We start from the raw sequence: 17,512 nt of genomic DNA on the forward strand, positions 1-17,512 counted from the left end.
TCTAGAAGCTTTAATACATGCAGGAAAATACACTGTGGTTGTCCTCAGCTGCGGTCGCAAGATAACCCGCCATTCTCCAGTGACTCACCGTTCTCATCGGCTTCACAAACCCTTCACTTCTCTCTTATAACCTTCACCAAACAATCTAAATAGTCCACCTTTCTTCCCTCTTCTATTTTCATGCCTGTACCCTTGATAAGGCTGCCCGTGCTCAGCTCGACTCCTCTAATGCACTGTAAATCAGTTGCCACTACTAAAAATGTGATGTACAAGTTCTGCGGCAACTCTTGTTTAGGGTTTGCATTTTTCATTCATTGCTGTCCAACATCAGCACGTTTATTAAAACACTGCAACAGTCCTTACTGTGCTCAGATTTGTCAAACCCCACCTTGTAAATGTACGCCACTGCTGGTCAGCGACTGAATGCACAAATCATATTTCTACTATAGATAGATAGATTATACTTTATTTATCCCACGACGGGGAAATTCACCCGTTACAGCAGCAGAAAGTGTAATATACACCACGGAATTTGAAAAATAGAAAGGCAGAAACACAATAACAAGGAATAAACAATCAACAAAGGAAAATAAGACACAAATATACAAACAGTACTGTTGTAAGAAATATTTCGAAGTAAGTGGTAAAAAATAAATATAAATAACAGTGCAAGGTTTTATACAAGATAAGAAAACTAAAATATTGCAGTGTAATATGACCTGAAAAATTATATAAAAAATATTTCAAAGTAAGTGAAGTGATATAAATAATATAATATTGCAGGGGTAAACAGTGACAGTGACTATAACCACATGATTTCAGGCAATGCAGGTGTTGTAAAGCCTGATAGTGGTCGGGATGAAGGACTTGCGGAACCTCTCCTTCTTACACCTTATAGCAATCCAATTTTAAGTTTAGCAAGTTTATGTGTTAGCATTCAGCTCCACATTTGACTGAATGGAAGTGACAACAGACCATTAAAATGTGGTTACTGTTTTGACGTTTTTCAACAGATTTCTTTGCTCAAGCCTCCTGAGGAATCCCTCCTCACTCCTTGATACCTGCTAGTTAGAGCAGAAATAAAAGCTCTGGAACGGCCCTCGTGATGGAGGACCTGAATGACTTCCAGCTCGAGCGGTGAGTGATCTGTTAAAGGAATTGGCAATTATGTGCCTTCTCTGCCGTACTTCCACAATAGAAAATTAAGTCATAATTTTCTGATGGCACTGTTCAAAGGTCACCCCCTCCTCTTTCTCTTTCTTTCTGGGTCCCCACCCCTTTTCTTCCTCTCCCTTTTGGAAGGCCCCTCATGCAAATGGCCCAGCACTGCATTCCACTGACGGTGGGAGCACCTTCAAACGCTGCACAAGCATAGCGGACCACTGCTCGCAGCAGCCTCAGCTGCCACCAGGCCTCAACGCTGGGTTCAAGCCCTGCCAAGAGAGCTTTGACTGGGGAGAAATTGCAATGTAGCTGCAATACAGTCTGCGTGATGACAAGGAGAAAACAACTGTGTCTCTCAAGGAGCTGAGTGATAACTGTCCAGTATTAGCCACCTTCAAGCTGATGAAACAGGCTCTAAGTAAAACCCTCGTGCCACGGTGGGGCCTCTCATGTCTGTGCTGGGAGGATGGCAGCTGGGTACTGGGGCGCACGCCTCAGAGCACCTTTTCATCTGACCCCCAAATCCTTGAGGACATTGACACAGCTCCAGTTTCAGACCCCAAGCCTTCCTATGTGCTTGGCTCGCTCGACACAAATTTAATGAACTCTAATTGTCACTAAACACAGTAATAAAAGATTGCATGAGTAAATTTGTGTTTTGGAAACACTGTTCTGTGCTGGATTTGCAATTTTTTCAAAGCAGGCAATACTGAATTGAGGAACATTTTTGTCATATGGTATGTTTTAGGTGGGGTGGCACAGTGGCGAGGTGGTTAGCACTGATGCCTCACAGCGAGAAGGTCACCGGTTCGAATCCATGGGCCGGCTGGCCTTTCTGTGTGGAGTTTGCATGTTCTCCCTGTGTCTGCGTGGGTTCTCTCCGGGTACTCCAGCTTCCTCCCACCATCCAAAGACATGCTCATTAGGTTAATTGGTGATTCTAAATTGGCCGTAGGTGTGAGTGTGAGTGTGAATGGTTGTCTGTCTCTCTGTGTTGGCCCTGCGATGGACTGGCGACCTGTCCAGGGTGTACCCCTGCCTCTCGCCCGATGACAGCTGGGATAGGCTCCAGCAGACCCCCGTGACCCTTAACAGGACTAAACGGGTATAGAAAATGAATGAATGAATGGTATGTTTTAGGTCTATGTTTTTGAAAGCATGAGATCAGTCTTATAAGTTTGAGGTTCTGGATGCCTCTATTATGATCTTAGTTTATAATCCAAGCATAATATTGCAGAGTATACAATTGTACAGCTGTTGGCCTTTCCAAAAATCGCAGCCCAGCGAACAATGTCACAACTGTTTCATTTCAAACCTACATCAGACACACATGGACACCGACTTCCTGACCTGTGCTGCTGTGAGTTATCTCGGAGAGTCGTTGGATCTTCAGTGGCGTCACCGTGTTGCAATGGGCCCCTGCTTTTAACCTGACAAAACACAGACAACACACAGTATTTTCACAAAATGTAACTAGAAACACAAGTGGAGGTGGAAATTCTGGAAAAATAAAATCATGCAGGGTGAAATTTGTGTTCAGAAGTGGTTAGATTCACAGAAATGATAGATGTAATGATATGGATATATATATATATATATAAATTAATGCATTCTAATGTGACAGTCCTGCACTAAATAAAGGTTATTGTATTCAGCAAATGTTGCTATTATTTTGACAAAATAGTGGGCTAGGCTCAAGAACAGAAACACTTCTGTGTTTAATCCAATACAATTTAACAGCACCACACACTACATCCTCCAAAATGAGCATACAGTTGGATTACCACCTTTCTTACAATGGTTCCACAAAAACTAAAAAATATAACTGCCATGAAGCTAGGCTTTAAGAAGGAAACACTTCTGCGGTCCAGGGAATAAAGACCTCCAAATATTCCAGTCTAAGTCCAGCAGACAAAAAGAGTTCAATTCCAACACATACTTTTCACCTATGAATGGGTTTATTATGCTGATATGTTGTTTCATAAGACTTCTTAGGAGTTGATACGTTTCTGCAAGAATTTACCCAAAACCTTCCTTAATCAGAAGGCATCTGGTTAAAGAGGGGTTCATTTTTTGACTGCTTCTCACTATATCCTTTATGAATCTATTAATGTGCTTATTCACGAATATAAATAAGATATTGGTACAGCTGCTTAATATCCATATTGTGTGACCTTACATTAAACAGCGAGTGTCCAACCCCAATCTGCCGTGGTGATGTTCCCTGACCACAATCCCCTTTCTGCGCCTCCACAACCCCAAGAATGTAAAACCTAAATATAAAGGGAGGAACGGCAAAAATGAGGAAATCTGAGAGACCTACATCCCACCGCAGTCCCGTTTTCGTGTGTGTGAACAGAGACAGGTATGCCTCTCCTTTTGGCCGGGCTCCATTGTTAGTCTCCAGCCGTGCCTGTGGGCTGTGATTATCAACGCACACATCTGGTCGGACTTAGCCAAGAAATCCTATAAAGAACCTAATGGGCTCTTCAAACATTTCTGAGGACTGATTAAAAGCCGGTTCAGATCTTGTTCACATCAGTGAGTTCCATCTGAGATTTATTTAAGTTCTCACTGAAAACGTTATCTACTTTATTTGCTCTCTTCCGGTGGTGGCGGAGATATAGTGGGATTTAGGAGGGACATGCTTTGCAGGTAATGTGCAATACTGCTGAATAATTACTTATAGGGCAGGTCAGACACTTGGATCAACATAGAGGCCAACTCCATTAAACAAAGCATACATGGTAATCCTGGAGGCTCTGTGCCATGACAGCTATCCCAGCTTCCACATGAAAATGGCCAAAACTCTGCCACATACTGTCGTAAATCTGGAATACATATTTTAAAATAAACATTTGCAATGCACGTCTTGCTTCTCCTATATTAAAACTGTTATTTAGGATGTAAAACCAAATTACACAACGCATATCAGTGTGTTGAAGTTGCAGCGTTTGTCTTCCACCAGTGTGACCCTCGTGTTTTATAGGGGAGACTAACACATGAACTACATTTGTTACAAATTAGGCTTCCTGGCATCGTAAAGTTGACACCTGCCACTTCAAACCTGTCTTTGAAAAAAAAAAAAAGGTCGGACATTGATAAGCAATGAGAGGAAACTGTTGTATTGACACACGTTAATTAGCTAAGTTGGCTAACTCGTGACCACTTAGTCAAACGGACTTAAGTTGTTGTTAGAAAGTGTTGCTGCTGGACAGACATTACTAAAACGTTGCGAGTTTTTCTTACCGTCAAAAAGCACCGTTTAGTTGAAAGAATGACTTTATTAACTCGTATATTTATTCAAGGGAGAAGACGCAGTTACCACCGCTTTAACACAAGATGTCGCCATATCCAACGGTTCTGGACCATAAATGCTGCCTTTCATTGCTTATCCCGGAGTCGTATTTTTGGGTTTCAAAGCACGGGAAGGTAGAGAATAAAAAGAAATAAGCCAGATTAATTGGCAAAAAATGAACCGTGACACGAGCGTATGGTAGAACAGGTTAATTCAAGCAAAATTAATTTAAATAAATGTTTGCAGTAAACCTCCTATTTCAACCTCGAGATCAAATTTTACAATTCTCCGACAGCACCTGAAGGCGCAGTAACCCCGGATGTGACCGCACATCCGCCTCCTCAGGAGCCAAACTTTAGCTAGTAGCCGTAGCTGTAGCACAACAAGTCAGCTGTCAGTAAGCAAAGTAAACGCTCTGAAGGCACGTTATCCTGCGTATCACTGGTTTTCACGTTGGTAATGGAGCTGTGAGAAGAATTTATAAACAGAGGTAACAGTCTCAGGCTTCGGCTTTGTCCTGCATGTGGGGAAATAAACTCAAAATTTTGCGCTACCGTTATTCAACCGTTTTGTTTTGAGGAGCAGCTAGCAACCAATAACGACACAATCCACTTGCCATTTAAAATAATTACACACTTTGTACTGCTCATAACGGGATGTATTAAGTCTGCAGCTGTAGTGTTTTGTAAAATTGTTGTATTCGTTTAACGGTGCCTAATGAAATGAAAGTGCTGTTGCAGTATAACCTCAATAGATAGCACAGGAACAGGAACTAGAAATCCGCTTGATTAGAATACTCAGTGAGTTTAATGAAGGTACTCTAACAAAAAGCAGAAATATTTCGTAATCATCATGGGGAAACAGAAAAGTGAATCATCAATCTTGACTCCTGGTCTTTTTCAGTGCTGAGGAATGGTCTGACTGCAGCAGTAAACATGCACAGCCGTTTGCAGGAGCTGAAGAAGGAAGAGGAAACCCTCCTCAAAATCAAAGTCATGTTACAAGACCAGCTGAACAGACTGAAGGTGAGCGTGAGTTTAGGACGTGGCCGTGTTAGTGTCCATACCTGTGGTTTACGTTTTGTGTTTCCATTCTGTGTTTCAGTTTGAAGAGGGGGCCTTGAAGTCTATTATTAATGCTCAGTCAGAAGAAGGAGCCGCTCAGCGCTCATCCCAAGAGACCGAGGTAAGTCACTCTGCCAGAGAACACACCGGGGCACAACCCTTCGAGCGGCTCAAAGTTCACTCCCTGTCATACTAGGTTGTTCTCTATTATGTTTTTGTTGCTTTTAAGCCTGGATAACCTCAGGGGCTGCAGTTACTTTCACACTTAAATCAAGTTACTCTCAGTAATGAGGTTAAGACAGGAAATTGGTTTGCATGTTTATGTGTGCTCCAGTAAATCTAATTACCTCAGTGCGTCAGTATACATACAGTACAACTAAGGTAAACACAGCCGAGTAATCATGTTTCTTTTGCTATGTAAACACAGTTATTTGTAATCATTTCATTTGTGGTTAATGGTCACATTGTTGCAGTGCATGTAAAGTCAGCGACTAAACATTTTAGTTCCTACCGTTGCTGTCGCTAGTTGTTGTTATTCAGAGATATATAAAGGCTTCTTTGGCGTCATGTTTTTGCCATTTAGCAGTTCAGAGACTGAATTATGTGATGCGATTAAATACGCTCCTTTACTGTTTACTACACTGAACATATTGTGCTCGTGTTCCCTTAACCTCCAAACCTTAACGCATTTATTCACTTTGTGCCTGGAGTTAGATGAGAAGATTTACGTCGGTCTCATGTCTGTTCAGACATAAGCTGCCTTTGTTCGTGTATATGATCATGATTAAACTCTATATGATGGCTACCACTGGTCATATTGTTAGTAATAGCTTTGAAGTCATAGCCAGCTATGCTCATGAAGCAATTACATGTGCAGAGTCAAAGGTTACAAGTACAAGAGTCGTATATACAGTATTTGCTTAATGTGTAAAAACAGACACTCCCTTGCGGACTTAATCTTTGTCTTCCATCCTATTGGGACATCTTCTTAGCAGTATGAATTTTCGCGTGTTCTTGAGGCTGGTTTCAAAGCTGTGCCTTGCATGCATAGTTTGAGCTTTTAACATTTATTTTTATTTGCCCAGGTTCACATTAATCTTGATGATGAGAGCGAGATCAATCGAACCAAACTCCTACTGAATGCCGCTGTAGACTATGATATGGAAGAGGAGGAAGAGGAGGAGGAGGATGAAGACGACGACGACGAGGAAGAGGAAGAAGATGAAGATGAGAATGAGCTTGAGTTTGTGCCTGAGGAAGATGATGGGGAGGAGGATGATTATTGAGAGTCATGGGGTGTCAGTTTTTTTCAGGAACTGACAGCTGTCTGTTTGCTGTTTGCCCGTTTTGTATTACCAGTTAAGAAGTTTAATTTATTTGGATGGAGTAACAGTTACAGTGAAATAACGTGTGGTGCTGTATATCTTCTCCTTTGCCCGATTTAAGGCATGTCATCCAAATCTCACACATGTTAGTCGTGTCAAATTTAGTGAGGAATGTCTCACTGAGATGCAGTAAGACAGTGTTACTAGGTGCTTATAGCTTACTAGGCATATAGTGTGTTTTGAGGATGAGAAGGAGAGCAGCACTTCACTTGAAAATCAAGAATCTGATGTTGAGATGTGTCTGTTGATGAAAATGTATGGCTGGGCCATATAAGAAGATACTATGTATGCATTATGTAAGAAATAATAATTGTAAGCACAAAATAAATGTTTTGCTTAGGTCTCACCTGACTAATTTCTACAATGCACACCTACAGTTTCACCAAAGCGAGCTTTATATCACACGGTAATGTATTTTATTTGAAGTGATTGTTTACTCATGATAGTTTTAAAAGAACAGATTACTTTTATCTTCTCAAATACTGAGTTCAGGTAATATCTGTGTCCCAAACTAACCCAGGCAAACGGGTAATGCAGTGCCAACACTTTCCACGAGAAAACCATTCAGCATTTTCTAAACAGTTAAAACAATACAGCGAGCCTCACAATAAGGCCAGCTTTCAACGCCTGACAGCAGGGAGGGACAGCTCTGGAGAAGGGTGGTGCGGGAAACGTACAATAGAGATCACACCAATAGATACATACAGCTTTCTACATGATCTGCTGTTCCAGGAGAAGCTCCCATTCACCCACGGACTTGGGCTCAGGACACAGACCTGCTGCTAATGCATTCTTCATAAGGTTCACAGGTAATTGGACAGGGATGGCTGTGAATTTTACATAAGTGATTTAAAATTAATTTGCAGCAGAAATTAAGCAGAGAAGAACTTGTAAACATGGCCAGAAATATATAAAGTCAGTGTAGAGAACTGCGGGTATATTAGATTTTAGGTTTTTTTGTTTATTCTTTTGTTTCCGATAAAAAAAAAAGTGTCTTCTGTTTTAATAATTTTATTTAACACTCATTGAACTTATTGGACTATAAGACAAATGTGATACGATAATTATTTACAAAGCATAGTATGTTTGACATGTGACAAATGTGGACAAAAACAAATACTTTCCCTATGAGACTTCTTGTATCCAGATTGGTCCATTTGTCTGCATCAATGTCATGTGATTGAACACAGTAAATATATCAACCTCTCCAACATTAGCTTTGCTTACAGAGGTGAAACCACTGTTTGTATGGGATCTGTCTGCATCAGCAAAATGAGCTTACACTTCATTGAGTCTGAATAGTGGCATTTGGCTTTGCATTAGGGACGTGGGACCCCCCACAGTCCATCACATTGGATGCTTCCAGGCTGCTTGATGAGAGTCTCCTGTTTTCAATGCAAATACTTTTTTTTTTGTATGTATACTGGCTTGCATTTAACATGTTTGCTCCAGAGCATTGAGTGTGGATGCTGACCCGTTCCTGTTTGTGTTCAGACACCAGTGAGGGACTGTAACTGTGCTGCAGGCTCAGGAGTACCATGCTGCCCCGCTGTGCACTCAGTGCGTGCCATGTGCTTATGTTGGTGCTGTGTCTGTCTGCGGCTGAGGACTTCGACTGGACAAAGAACGAGCACAGCTCCTTCTATTATGGCACTTTTCCAAGTGGTATACACACAATTTGTTCTTGCTCAGAGAGATAAATGTTGTACACGTTAATTGTTTTGTCACTTCTGTCATTAGTCCTCTTAAGAGGTGGCCGACGTTGTTTTTTTTAGGATTTTCATGGGGTGCCGGAAGTTCAGCCTATCAAACAGAAGGAGCCTGGGACAAAGATGGAAAAGGACTGAGCATCTGGGATGTGTTCAGTCATAAGAAAGGCAGGATCCAACAAAACGAAACTGGGGATTCCTCGTGTGAGGGATACTACAAAGTCAAGGTGATCAAGTGTGACTTGTCTGAGAGAACAGAAAATGGAACTTGGCACAAGGACATCTAAATATCTCACTCCACTCCATGTTGTCTACACAGGACGACGTTACTCTCATGAAGGAGCTGAAGCTCAACCACTATCGTTTCTCCATCTCCTGGCCCAGACTCATCCCCACCGGCATTAAATGTGAGTAACAACTATTAATTAGAGCCTATGTGACACTGAAACTAATGTTTATCTACACTCATTTGCAGCTGACCATATAAACGAAAAAGGAATACAGTACTACGACCAACTGATTGACCACCTACTGGAGAGCAAAATCACTCCCATTGTCACTCTGTATCACTGGGATCTTCCACAGGTTGGTGTGCAAAGACTATCAGCAGCTTCAGCTTTGACAACTTTTCAAATAATGCACCGTATTCTTTGCTTGTCTAGGTCTTACAAGAGAAATATGGTGGGTGGCAGAATGTAAGCATGGTCAATCATTTCAACGAATTTGCTAACCTGTGCTTTGAAAGATTTGGCAACCGAGTGAAGTACTGGATCACCTTCAACAATCCATGGGTATGTTCACAATGAATAGTCCAACATACGTACAGTTTCTACGTGACCACTGACAACGGTATCGTTGCATTAAAACATGACCACAGTCTGTAGCAGTTGAAGGCTATGAGACAGGTGAACACGCTCCAGGATTGAAGCTGAGAGGAACCGGGGCGTACAGGGCTGCACATCACATAATAAAGGTATGAGACTGCGAATTAATTAATTAATAGTGTCGCAACCACATATAAATTAATACTTATTCAATTGCATTGAAGCATTAATTATATTTTGACAGGCACACGCTAAAGTCTGGCACACTTACGATACACAGTGGAGGGGGAAACAAAAAGGTACGTGGATGCACAGTTCAGTAATTCAGTATTTATCTCTGACAGTGATAAGAACTGCTTTTTTCATATGTGCAGGCCTGGTTGGCATCTCTCTGTCGGGGGACTGGGGAGAGCCAGTGGACATCAGCAACCAGAAAGACATCGAAGCCGCTGAGAGATACGTCCAGTTCTACCTGGGCTGGTTTGCAACACCTATCTTTCATGGAGACTACCCTCAAGTGATGAAGGACTTTATTGGTAAGTTAAATTGTCAACACTTTTAAAGTAATACCAGTCAGTGGGGAATTCACTGATTGCTTCTTGTCTGCAGGAAGGAAGAGCGTCCAACAGGGCCTCGGGACGTCTCGGCTGCCAACATTTTCCCCCCAAGAGAAGAGCTACATAAAGGGTACCTGCGACTTCCTCGGCATCGGCCATTTCACCACCCGCTACATCACCCAAAAGAACTACCCATCAGTCCGTAGCAGCAGCAGCTACTTCACAGACCGGGACCTGGCTGAGCTGGTTGACCCACGCTGGCCTGACCCTGGATCCGAGTGGCTCTACTCCGTGCCCTGGGGTTTCAGACGTCTGCTCAATTTTGTTAAGGTGACTCACGCCGAAGAATCACAGAGCTGACATTTGTTCATCTGCGACTCCCAAGTTAAACTGAATGAATCCAACGTATTTCACGTCATATTGATTTGTTCCCCATCTAGATTCAGTATGGAAACCCAATGATTTATGTGACTGAGAATGGAGTCTCGGAGAAGATGCTGTGCACAGAGCTGTGTGACGAATGGAGGATACAGTATTATAAAGACTACATCAATGAGATGCTCAAAGGTAAATGAGCCCACACATGCTACACAAAAGAAAGAAAATATGTCGTATTACATTTACATATTTATAAAGCTCCCTGCTCTTTGCGTCACTCAGCTATCAAAGATGGAGTCAATGTGAAGGGCTACACTGCATGGTCACTGCTGGACAAGTTCGAGTGGGACGAAGGGTACTCAGAGAGATTTGGCTTGTACTACGTGGATTTCAGGAATAAAAACAAGCCTCGCTATCCCAAAGCCTCTGTTCAGTTTTACAAACGCATCATCAGCTCCAACGGGTTTCCCAATCAGAGAGAGGTGAGACACAGAACTCACAACTTTACATCCACGTTTCTTTCATTCCGAATACATTTAGATCTTGGTTTATGATTGCCCAAAAATACATCTCTTAATATTGTCTTCTGACCCTTAATAGGTTGAAAACTGGAAGAGGAAGGCCGTCGAGACCTGCTCTTCTAGCAACCAGCTCCTAGCTGCAGGTTAGTTTGTCTAGAGTCTCTCTCATCGTGTCTGTCAGTGATGACTAGCTGGGGTAAACAAATAAAGATTCTGATCCAAATATGAAAAGAAAAAACTTCCCAGTAGTTATAATCATAATAATAATTTGACTTTAGTATGTGTTTCTGTTCTCCAAGCATACCAGAACACAAGTGAACAAATCAGTAGCTGCACCAGTTGTAGAAATACAAAACCTGGTTACAAAAATCTTTGACAGAATATCTAAGATATCTTCTTTGTTTGCCCCTCCAGCTAGAAGAAAATCCAAGGAACATGCAGAAATGCCAAAGGTTTGGCCAGTGCATGATGAAGTTTAGAGCTTGAGGGTGCATATCTCCTGTTAATGTAATCCATTTCCTTTTGTTGCTTGCTTTGTGATTGTGTTTTCACATCTGACTAACAGAGTTAGGCCTCTGCAGTTTAACACCATCCCTTGTATACAGTGTGCAAAAATGTCTTCATTCATTGTTTTTACCAGCGTGCTCAAATCTAATTTGCCGTAACAGCCCTTTTAATTTCACAGCAGCTTCAGTAAAAACTCAATAAGCATAAAGCCGACAGGTGGACTTTTGCCCGCAGGGTATTTCACAAAGCAGGATGACAAATTTAACCGGATAACATAATACCGGTGAAACGGTCCGTGACATAGCTCAATTGAATTTAGAAATCAAAACTACGACATAATGTTCAGCCATGATCGTTGATGGCTCATAATAATAAAAACATTATCAGAAGATTGGATTTGAGACAATGATCTGGCTCTGGCTGCTTTCTGAAATCTTCCCCAGTAGCTGCATGCAGTTCTCAAAGGGTTAAAGTGTCGTTAATCAACTCTGAGTACTTTCTCTTTCTTTATTAGAGGAACAGCGGAGTACTGCTGCCAATATTCTAAGACTTATACATGGTAAGAATCCCCTCATGCTCAATTTAAAACAGATAAAACTTGATTTAGAGAAAAATATTAACCCTTTGAGTGCTGTGCTTGAGCATCATTACTCGCTTCATACGCAATGTGTGGACTATACAATATTAATAAGTTTGTAATGAGTGTGTGTGTGTGCTTCACAGACCCTTTGACCAGCCACATGGAGATGGTAACTGAGATCGTTGTTCCCACCGTGTGCACGCTCTCTATTTTGCTCAGTGCCATCTTACTCATGTTCCTGCTGCGGAGGCGCAACTAGAACATGTGTGTGTGCGTACAGTCACAGACACAAAATTTACACACACAATCGCGCACTCATAATGCATTAATTTCTTTAATGGTTTATGTGTGAATATACATTATGTAAACTGAAGAGAATTACTGAGTTCAATCGTTTGGCGTGCATATGGTGCTGGCTGTAAAATGACTGGTTTATAATGATGCATTTAGTAGCAGACACTAAAACAGTGTGGATACCTCTGCAACATGTTATTAAAACACTGCTGTGGAATACTGCCACTGCAAACAGTCCTTATGACCTACTGTACTTTGTGTTTTTATTTGGATGAAATTGAGCCCTTAGAAATTTCAACCTCAACCTTGAGCAACGAATGCGACAATAAAGATGTGGTTAGGAAACCCAAACTTATCTGCAAAGGACTGAAATGTATTCACCAAAAACAGAACATAACAGAGAACCCTAGAGGTATAGTAGTCACTGTAGGTGTTGATGGAGGTTCTTGTATATAAAGGCATGTTGATACCAGTGTATCATATAGAGAATAAAAGGGTGTGTTGGTTAGTTGCGCACTTTCTGAACTCATGCAAAACTGACGAGGCTGCAGCACACCATGGTGGAGAAGAAGGCGGGTTCGTCACTGTCCACTCCATTCATCGTTTCATTTGGGTGATCTGAAAACAGTTAAAGAAGAAAAAGTGTTATCTATACCTCACTGGGGTAATTACCACTTACTATTTATAATGTATTAATGGAAGTGTTAAATCACCTGTTTCAAAGATGACATGATCAAACAGTGGTCTGTCACTCAGCTGTAAGGATGTCCTGACCTCACGAGGGCCGTGGCCACTGGACACCTCAACACCCCACATGACTGGATGCTCTCTGTGGAACATATACACAAACAGGAGAACTTAGAGAATAGTCCATATAACAGTAACCCAACTAGAGGTTTGGTTTATAAAAACAAAAGTCCCCAAAAAGCCCCAAGGCAAAATGATTCAGGACTTGGTTAATAATAATTACAACCTCTGACTTCTAGTCTGTACTGAGACTTTTGCTCCTGTTTATCAGGTCCTCTTGCAGGTTTCATGCAGTTGTACAAGATGAAATATATATTCTGTTTTCCACAACAAGGTTTAAATATGTATCATGAGTTTGCATATGCTGCTACCCACACAGGTGATGTTTTAAAAAATCTCTTCTCCTGGCTTTTGAGACTCCTTGCATAGGTTCCATTTACATTTGTATCACAGTTTAAGCGTCATTTTTTTCCCAAAAGATTAACTGCGTCAGCCTTGCACACAGGTAAGTGATTACAAATCAGCCATGTTAAGGAGACATTGAAAGAATCCTGCAAGATTATTTTACATTTTTTCAAGTAACTCAAGAATGTAAAATAAATCTAGATCATCAGAAGATGTTTCATGTTCAAACACTCACATATTCAACAAGGTGGGATGATTTCGATTGCAACTGTATTAGATGATCAGGCAGTGATAGGTAGTGTTACACACCCTGAGAAAATGGCGGGTTTGAATCAGGCCATATTTGGACACAGACTGAGACACGTGACCACTTTGAAATCTCGCACAGTTCCTCTCAATCGTAAACAAACCTTGTGAACACAGCTACAAACCGCTACTGTCAAATGACTTGTTGTGAGATACAAGATGTCTGGCCCACACACACAAATGTGTATTTTTTCTGAATAACGGTGTATTTGGACAGAATAAAGCAATTAGTGCACAGAGCATTGTATTCCTTACTTCTGGTAGAAGTGGCTGATCAGAGCAGGTTTGATTTGGAGTTTGAATTCATGCTCCTCGTCATATGGTGAGGTTTTGTAGTGCTGCAAACATGATCTATGATAAAAGAAAAGAAAAAGGTTTTAAATTGTCTTCTTCACACAACTGCAATTTACACACACATCTCTGGAGAAATAAAGCGACTTACTGTGTGAGAAGGAAGAGCCGGTCGTAGGGCAAACCCAGGAATATACTGCAGGTCACAATAATTTCCAGCAGATGGTGCAGTTTTCTGAGTCGGATCACTTGTTCCTGGAGATCGACTTCTGTGCTCAGGTAATAACACTGTGGGGTAAATGACTAAAAAGTCAGTACTTCGTTTGTGGACATTTGAATACATTTGTCATTAAAATAGTCTTACCAAATGATTAAGAGTTGTCAATTCTTCACCTGAGAAACAAACAAATGAAGACAAAGAAGATTACAAACAGTCTATTTCAGCTACAACACAGATGTAATTATGTTTCAGTGACTACCAGGTAAACTTTTAGCTCGATTAATCCAGTGAATGAGTTATATACAGAGTTTCAGAAGGAAAATAACTGCTTACCGATCAAGTAGTTTATATAATCTTTCCTCATCTTGTCCAGACCCATCTCTAGCAGCATTTTGACCGGGGTGACACCTGTAAGAGACACGTGATCGATCTGCTGGTGGTAGGACTGCAGAATGAGCTTGCTGAGGGAGCTGTTGCTGTCTCTGTGAATCTGGAGGAAAAAAGAAAATAAAAATCACACTTGACAATGTCCAATCTTTAATTTGAAATAAAGGTTACCGAAGCTGCATCATTCCATACCCAGGGTTTGATGTCACCGTATCTTAGAGCTTCAGTGACCAACTTGAGGCAGTCGCCAATGTCCTGATATGAAGTCACGCCTGTGATCAAAAACAAGATGGAGGGCGAAAAATGGTTACACGTGTCTGTTTATAAAACTAAATCAAATTAATCCTAGTTCCCTTTGTGGAGACACTGACTCACTTTTTCTCATCCGAACCCACAGCTCCTCCACAAAATCCAAATCTCCTCTTTCCAAGAAAGAGTTGAAAATGGGCGTGTCTGTCTCAGACTCCTGCTTTGTGGTCTTTAAGAAAAGACGGAGAGAAAAGATGAAGACCCAAGAAATGTACCGTGTGTATTCTGAAGAGAACTGGTTCATGCTTTTCACCACTGTCGCACCTCAGCTTTTTTTGCAGCCTGATCCTGTGATGTTTTTGCATTGCCCTGGAGCTCTGAAAGAATAACACAAAACGAAAAACAATGTAAATTACAGCATTACATCATATTTAATGTATGCTTAGAAATCCAGATACCTTCTAAGTAGGCCTTGGTCAGGTTTACAGCCGGCGTGCTTTCCACAGGTTCCATCCATTCAGTCTCACCAGTTCTCAAACCATCAGCAAGAGTCTGAAATAAAAGGAATTATTTACAGTATTTAGTTTTTAATTTGAGTGCTAAAAAGGTTACGGTCATCTCAGATTACAAACCTGAAGAAACTCTAGCTCCCTGTACATCTCAAACATTGGACTTCTCATGTCTCCACTGGAAACTTTGATATTCTGGACATGGACAAAGATAAACAATGTAAGAATTGGTTAAAAACAGGAAAAAGACAGGATTAAACAGATTTTTAGACTTATAAAATTAAGTATTTTAAGGTAGAAGAAAAGAGTATTTTGTATAAATGATTGCGACTTACTAGTGTCGCTGTAGACGACAGGGGTGGGATCTCGAGGATACTCTCCACATGGCTCCATTTGAAATCCACTGTCACCGTATTCTGTGACTCGACTGTGGTGTTCTCAACAACAGTTGAGCCAAACAAGTTGAACCTGGCGCTGCCTTTAATACCCGTCTGGAAGATTTAAGTGACAGATGTAAGTGAACCAACATTCATTTGTACCGACTTGCAAGAGGGGATGCACACTCACTTACCGAGGGAGAGTGATGCCTTTTCTTATGTGCTTGTTTCAGCTCCTCTAAGGTTAAGAGAGATTTTTTGTCCACAGTTGAACCTATTAAAAGTAAGATCAAATGTCAAAATGACACAAGAATTGACAAAAAGATATTCATTGTACTGATATTGCTTCACAATTGGGGCATTAAAAGAGGGATAAAGCAATACCTTTGCAGGTAATAGAGTATAATTTAACACCGGCGACTTTATTGCCCACGCAAACGGTTTCAGCCCCCATCCAGGTTGTTCCAGCAGGGTCAGACATGTCACATCGAACCCACAAAGGCTGTAAGGCAGGGTTGTTGTCCACAGCTGACACACTAGGGTTTTGAGATAATGTGTACCAAGACAGCAACTGTCTACACAAAGCAAAAAAAAAAAAAAAAAAGTTATGTCAGCTTTACTCAGCGTGTATAATCTGACAGCATGTACATCATTTGGATGAAATGTTACACGTCCGAGCATATGTCACCTTGCTTTCATGACTGTAAGTGGCTGTGGTCCTAGTTCTGTTGGAAGTACATTGACGACATCATCATCAGCTGCATCACCATCAACAGCACAGTCTGATGTCTCAGTCAGTTGTGGATCCTCCAGTTTACTTATTTGTGGCACCTAGTAGATAGATAATATGAGAAAACAATTCACATAGAAACCATAGATTCTAGTTTATTAGATTATTTGCCTGATAATCAGGTCACACAACTTCCTTCCACGTATCTGATAGGTCACATCATTGACTCACAGCTTTTTCACAGACAAAGATGGTCTGGTTGCCACAGTACATATTCACCACAGCAATTCTGTCTCCATTCATCTTCAATATTTGGATGTCCTCCTGATACACACAAGATATCAATATCATTACTATAACACAAACAGACACACCAACATGAGACATCATAGCAATTTAAAGGAAATTAAATTACCTCAAATACATACGGGCTACTGCTTTCCTCATCTTGAAGAGATCTGGAGCTGACACAAGACAAACGATATTACTAAAATTAGCTTTACCTCGGAATAATAAACATCTTAAGGTAACTGAAACATTGAGAAACAAATGTCCTTTCGTCAACTTTATATTAACGTTAGCTATAAGTGCTAACGTTAGTTTAAAAACGCTACGCCTTCAAAACTCACCGAAGGATTTTGTAAAACTCCTTAGCACTAGATATCACCTTTGTGCCCATCGCGCAATTATGATAGCGTGTGAAGCTTCCGCCCAGCAATGTATAGAAGTATACAGAAAAAAAGGATACAAAAAAGCTAATAAAGCTTCACGTTAACAGAATAATCAACCACACGGGTGCTGTTGATATTTTGACAGTCGCGCGCTCACTTTTTCGATGACGACATGAGGTCACAGGTCATTGTTTTACTTTTGAGTAAAAAAAATAAATTAATAAACTTTTAAAGTGTATAAATGCGTATTAATAATCTAAACATGTGCAAAGAAATTGTATTAAACTAAGTAAAAAATTATTTTTTAAAAAAAGGGTGCGAATGAAAGTAGTTCGGTCC

General features: G+C 40.9%; 3 protein-coding genes across 3 annotated transcripts; 2 read left to right on the plus strand and 1 right to left on the minus strand.

Annotated features, from left to right (window-relative positions):
- The first annotated feature begins 4,939 nt into the window (after positions 1-4,939).
- Positions 4,940-7,315, plus strand: snapc5 (small nuclear RNA activating complex, polypeptide 5). Its single transcript, XM_084555053.1, has 4 exons — positions 4,940-4,952; positions 5,366-5,487; positions 5,567-5,647; positions 6,612-7,315. The coding sequence occupies exons 2-4, from the start codon at positions 5,398-5,400 to the stop codon at positions 6,810-6,812; spliced, it is 372 nt and encodes a 123-aa protein (XP_084411179.1). The 5' UTR covers positions 4,940-4,952; positions 5,366-5,397; the 3' UTR covers positions 6,813-7,315.
- Positions 7,316-8,449: 1,134 nt separating this feature from the next.
- Positions 8,450-12,383, plus strand: lctlb (lactase-like b; the record flags this gene model as incomplete). The annotated part of the gene is made up of 13 exons (XM_084554537.1): positions 8,450-8,576; positions 8,687-8,847; positions 8,940-9,027; positions 9,096-9,205; positions 9,283-9,411; positions 9,498-9,593; positions 9,689-9,743; positions 9,819-9,980; positions 10,054-10,331; positions 10,442-10,568; positions 10,662-10,861; positions 10,980-11,043; positions 12,131-12,383. The coding sequence occupies 13 exons, from the start codon at positions 8,450-8,452 to the stop codon at positions 12,244-12,246; spliced, it is 1,713 nt and encodes a 570-aa protein (XP_084410663.1). The 3' UTR covers positions 12,247-12,383.
- Positions 12,384-12,527: 144 nt separating this feature from the next.
- Positions 12,528-17,303, minus strand: zwilch (zwilch kinetochore protein). Its single transcript, XM_084554536.1, has 18 exons — positions 17,132-17,303; positions 16,918-16,966; positions 16,734-16,826; positions 16,461-16,603; positions 16,157-16,347; positions 15,967-16,046; positions 15,731-15,886; positions 15,519-15,590; positions 15,345-15,438; positions 15,211-15,263; positions 15,013-15,115; positions 14,830-14,909; positions 14,584-14,740; positions 14,395-14,423; positions 14,182-14,318; positions 13,995-14,090; positions 12,995-13,110; positions 12,528-12,899 (listed from the first exon to the last, which is right to left on the minus strand). The coding sequence occupies exons 1-18, from the start codon at positions 17,179-17,181 to the stop codon at positions 12,808-12,810; spliced, it is 1,791 nt and encodes a 596-aa protein (XP_084410662.1). The 5' UTR covers positions 17,182-17,303; the 3' UTR covers positions 12,528-12,807.
- Positions 17,304-17,512: the final 209 nt, after the last annotated feature.

Source organism: Chelon labrosus (genome assembly GCF_963514085.1).
Source record: "Chelon labrosus genome assembly, chromosome: 11".
Classification (NCBI taxonomy): domain Eukaryota; kingdom Metazoa; phylum Chordata; class Actinopteri; order Mugiliformes; family Mugilidae; genus Chelon; species Chelon labrosus.

What these genes read in the sequence shown, in the direction of transcription:
- zwilch (XM_084554536.1), bottom strand. Translation starts at nt 17,181, where the DNA reads ATGGGCACAAAGGTGATATCTAGTGCTAAGGAGTTTTACAAAATCCTT. An exon ending in CTTACAGTCATGAAAGCAAG is followed by an intron (nt 16,348 to 16,460) that starts GTGACATATGCT and finishes TGCTTTGTGTAG; the next exon opens with ACAGTTGCTGTCTTGGTACA. An exon ending in ATACTCTATTACCTGCAAAG is followed by an intron (nt 16,047 to 16,156) that starts GTATTGCTTTAT and finishes TACTTTTAATAG; the next exon opens with GTTCAACTGTGGACAAAAAA.
- snapc5 (XM_084555053.1), top strand. Translation starts at nt 5,398, where the DNA reads ATGCACAGCCGTTTGCAGGAGCTGAAGAAGGAAGAGGAAACCCTCCTC. An exon ending in ACCAGCTGAACAGACTGAAG is followed by an intron (nt 5,488 to 5,566) that starts GTGAGCGTGAGT and finishes TCTGTGTTTCAG; the next exon opens with TTTGAAGAGGGGGCCTTGAA. An exon ending in GCTCATCCCAAGAGACCGAG is followed by an intron (nt 5,648 to 6,611) that starts GTAAGTCACTCT and finishes TTATTTGCCCAG; the next exon opens with GTTCACATTAATCTTGATGA.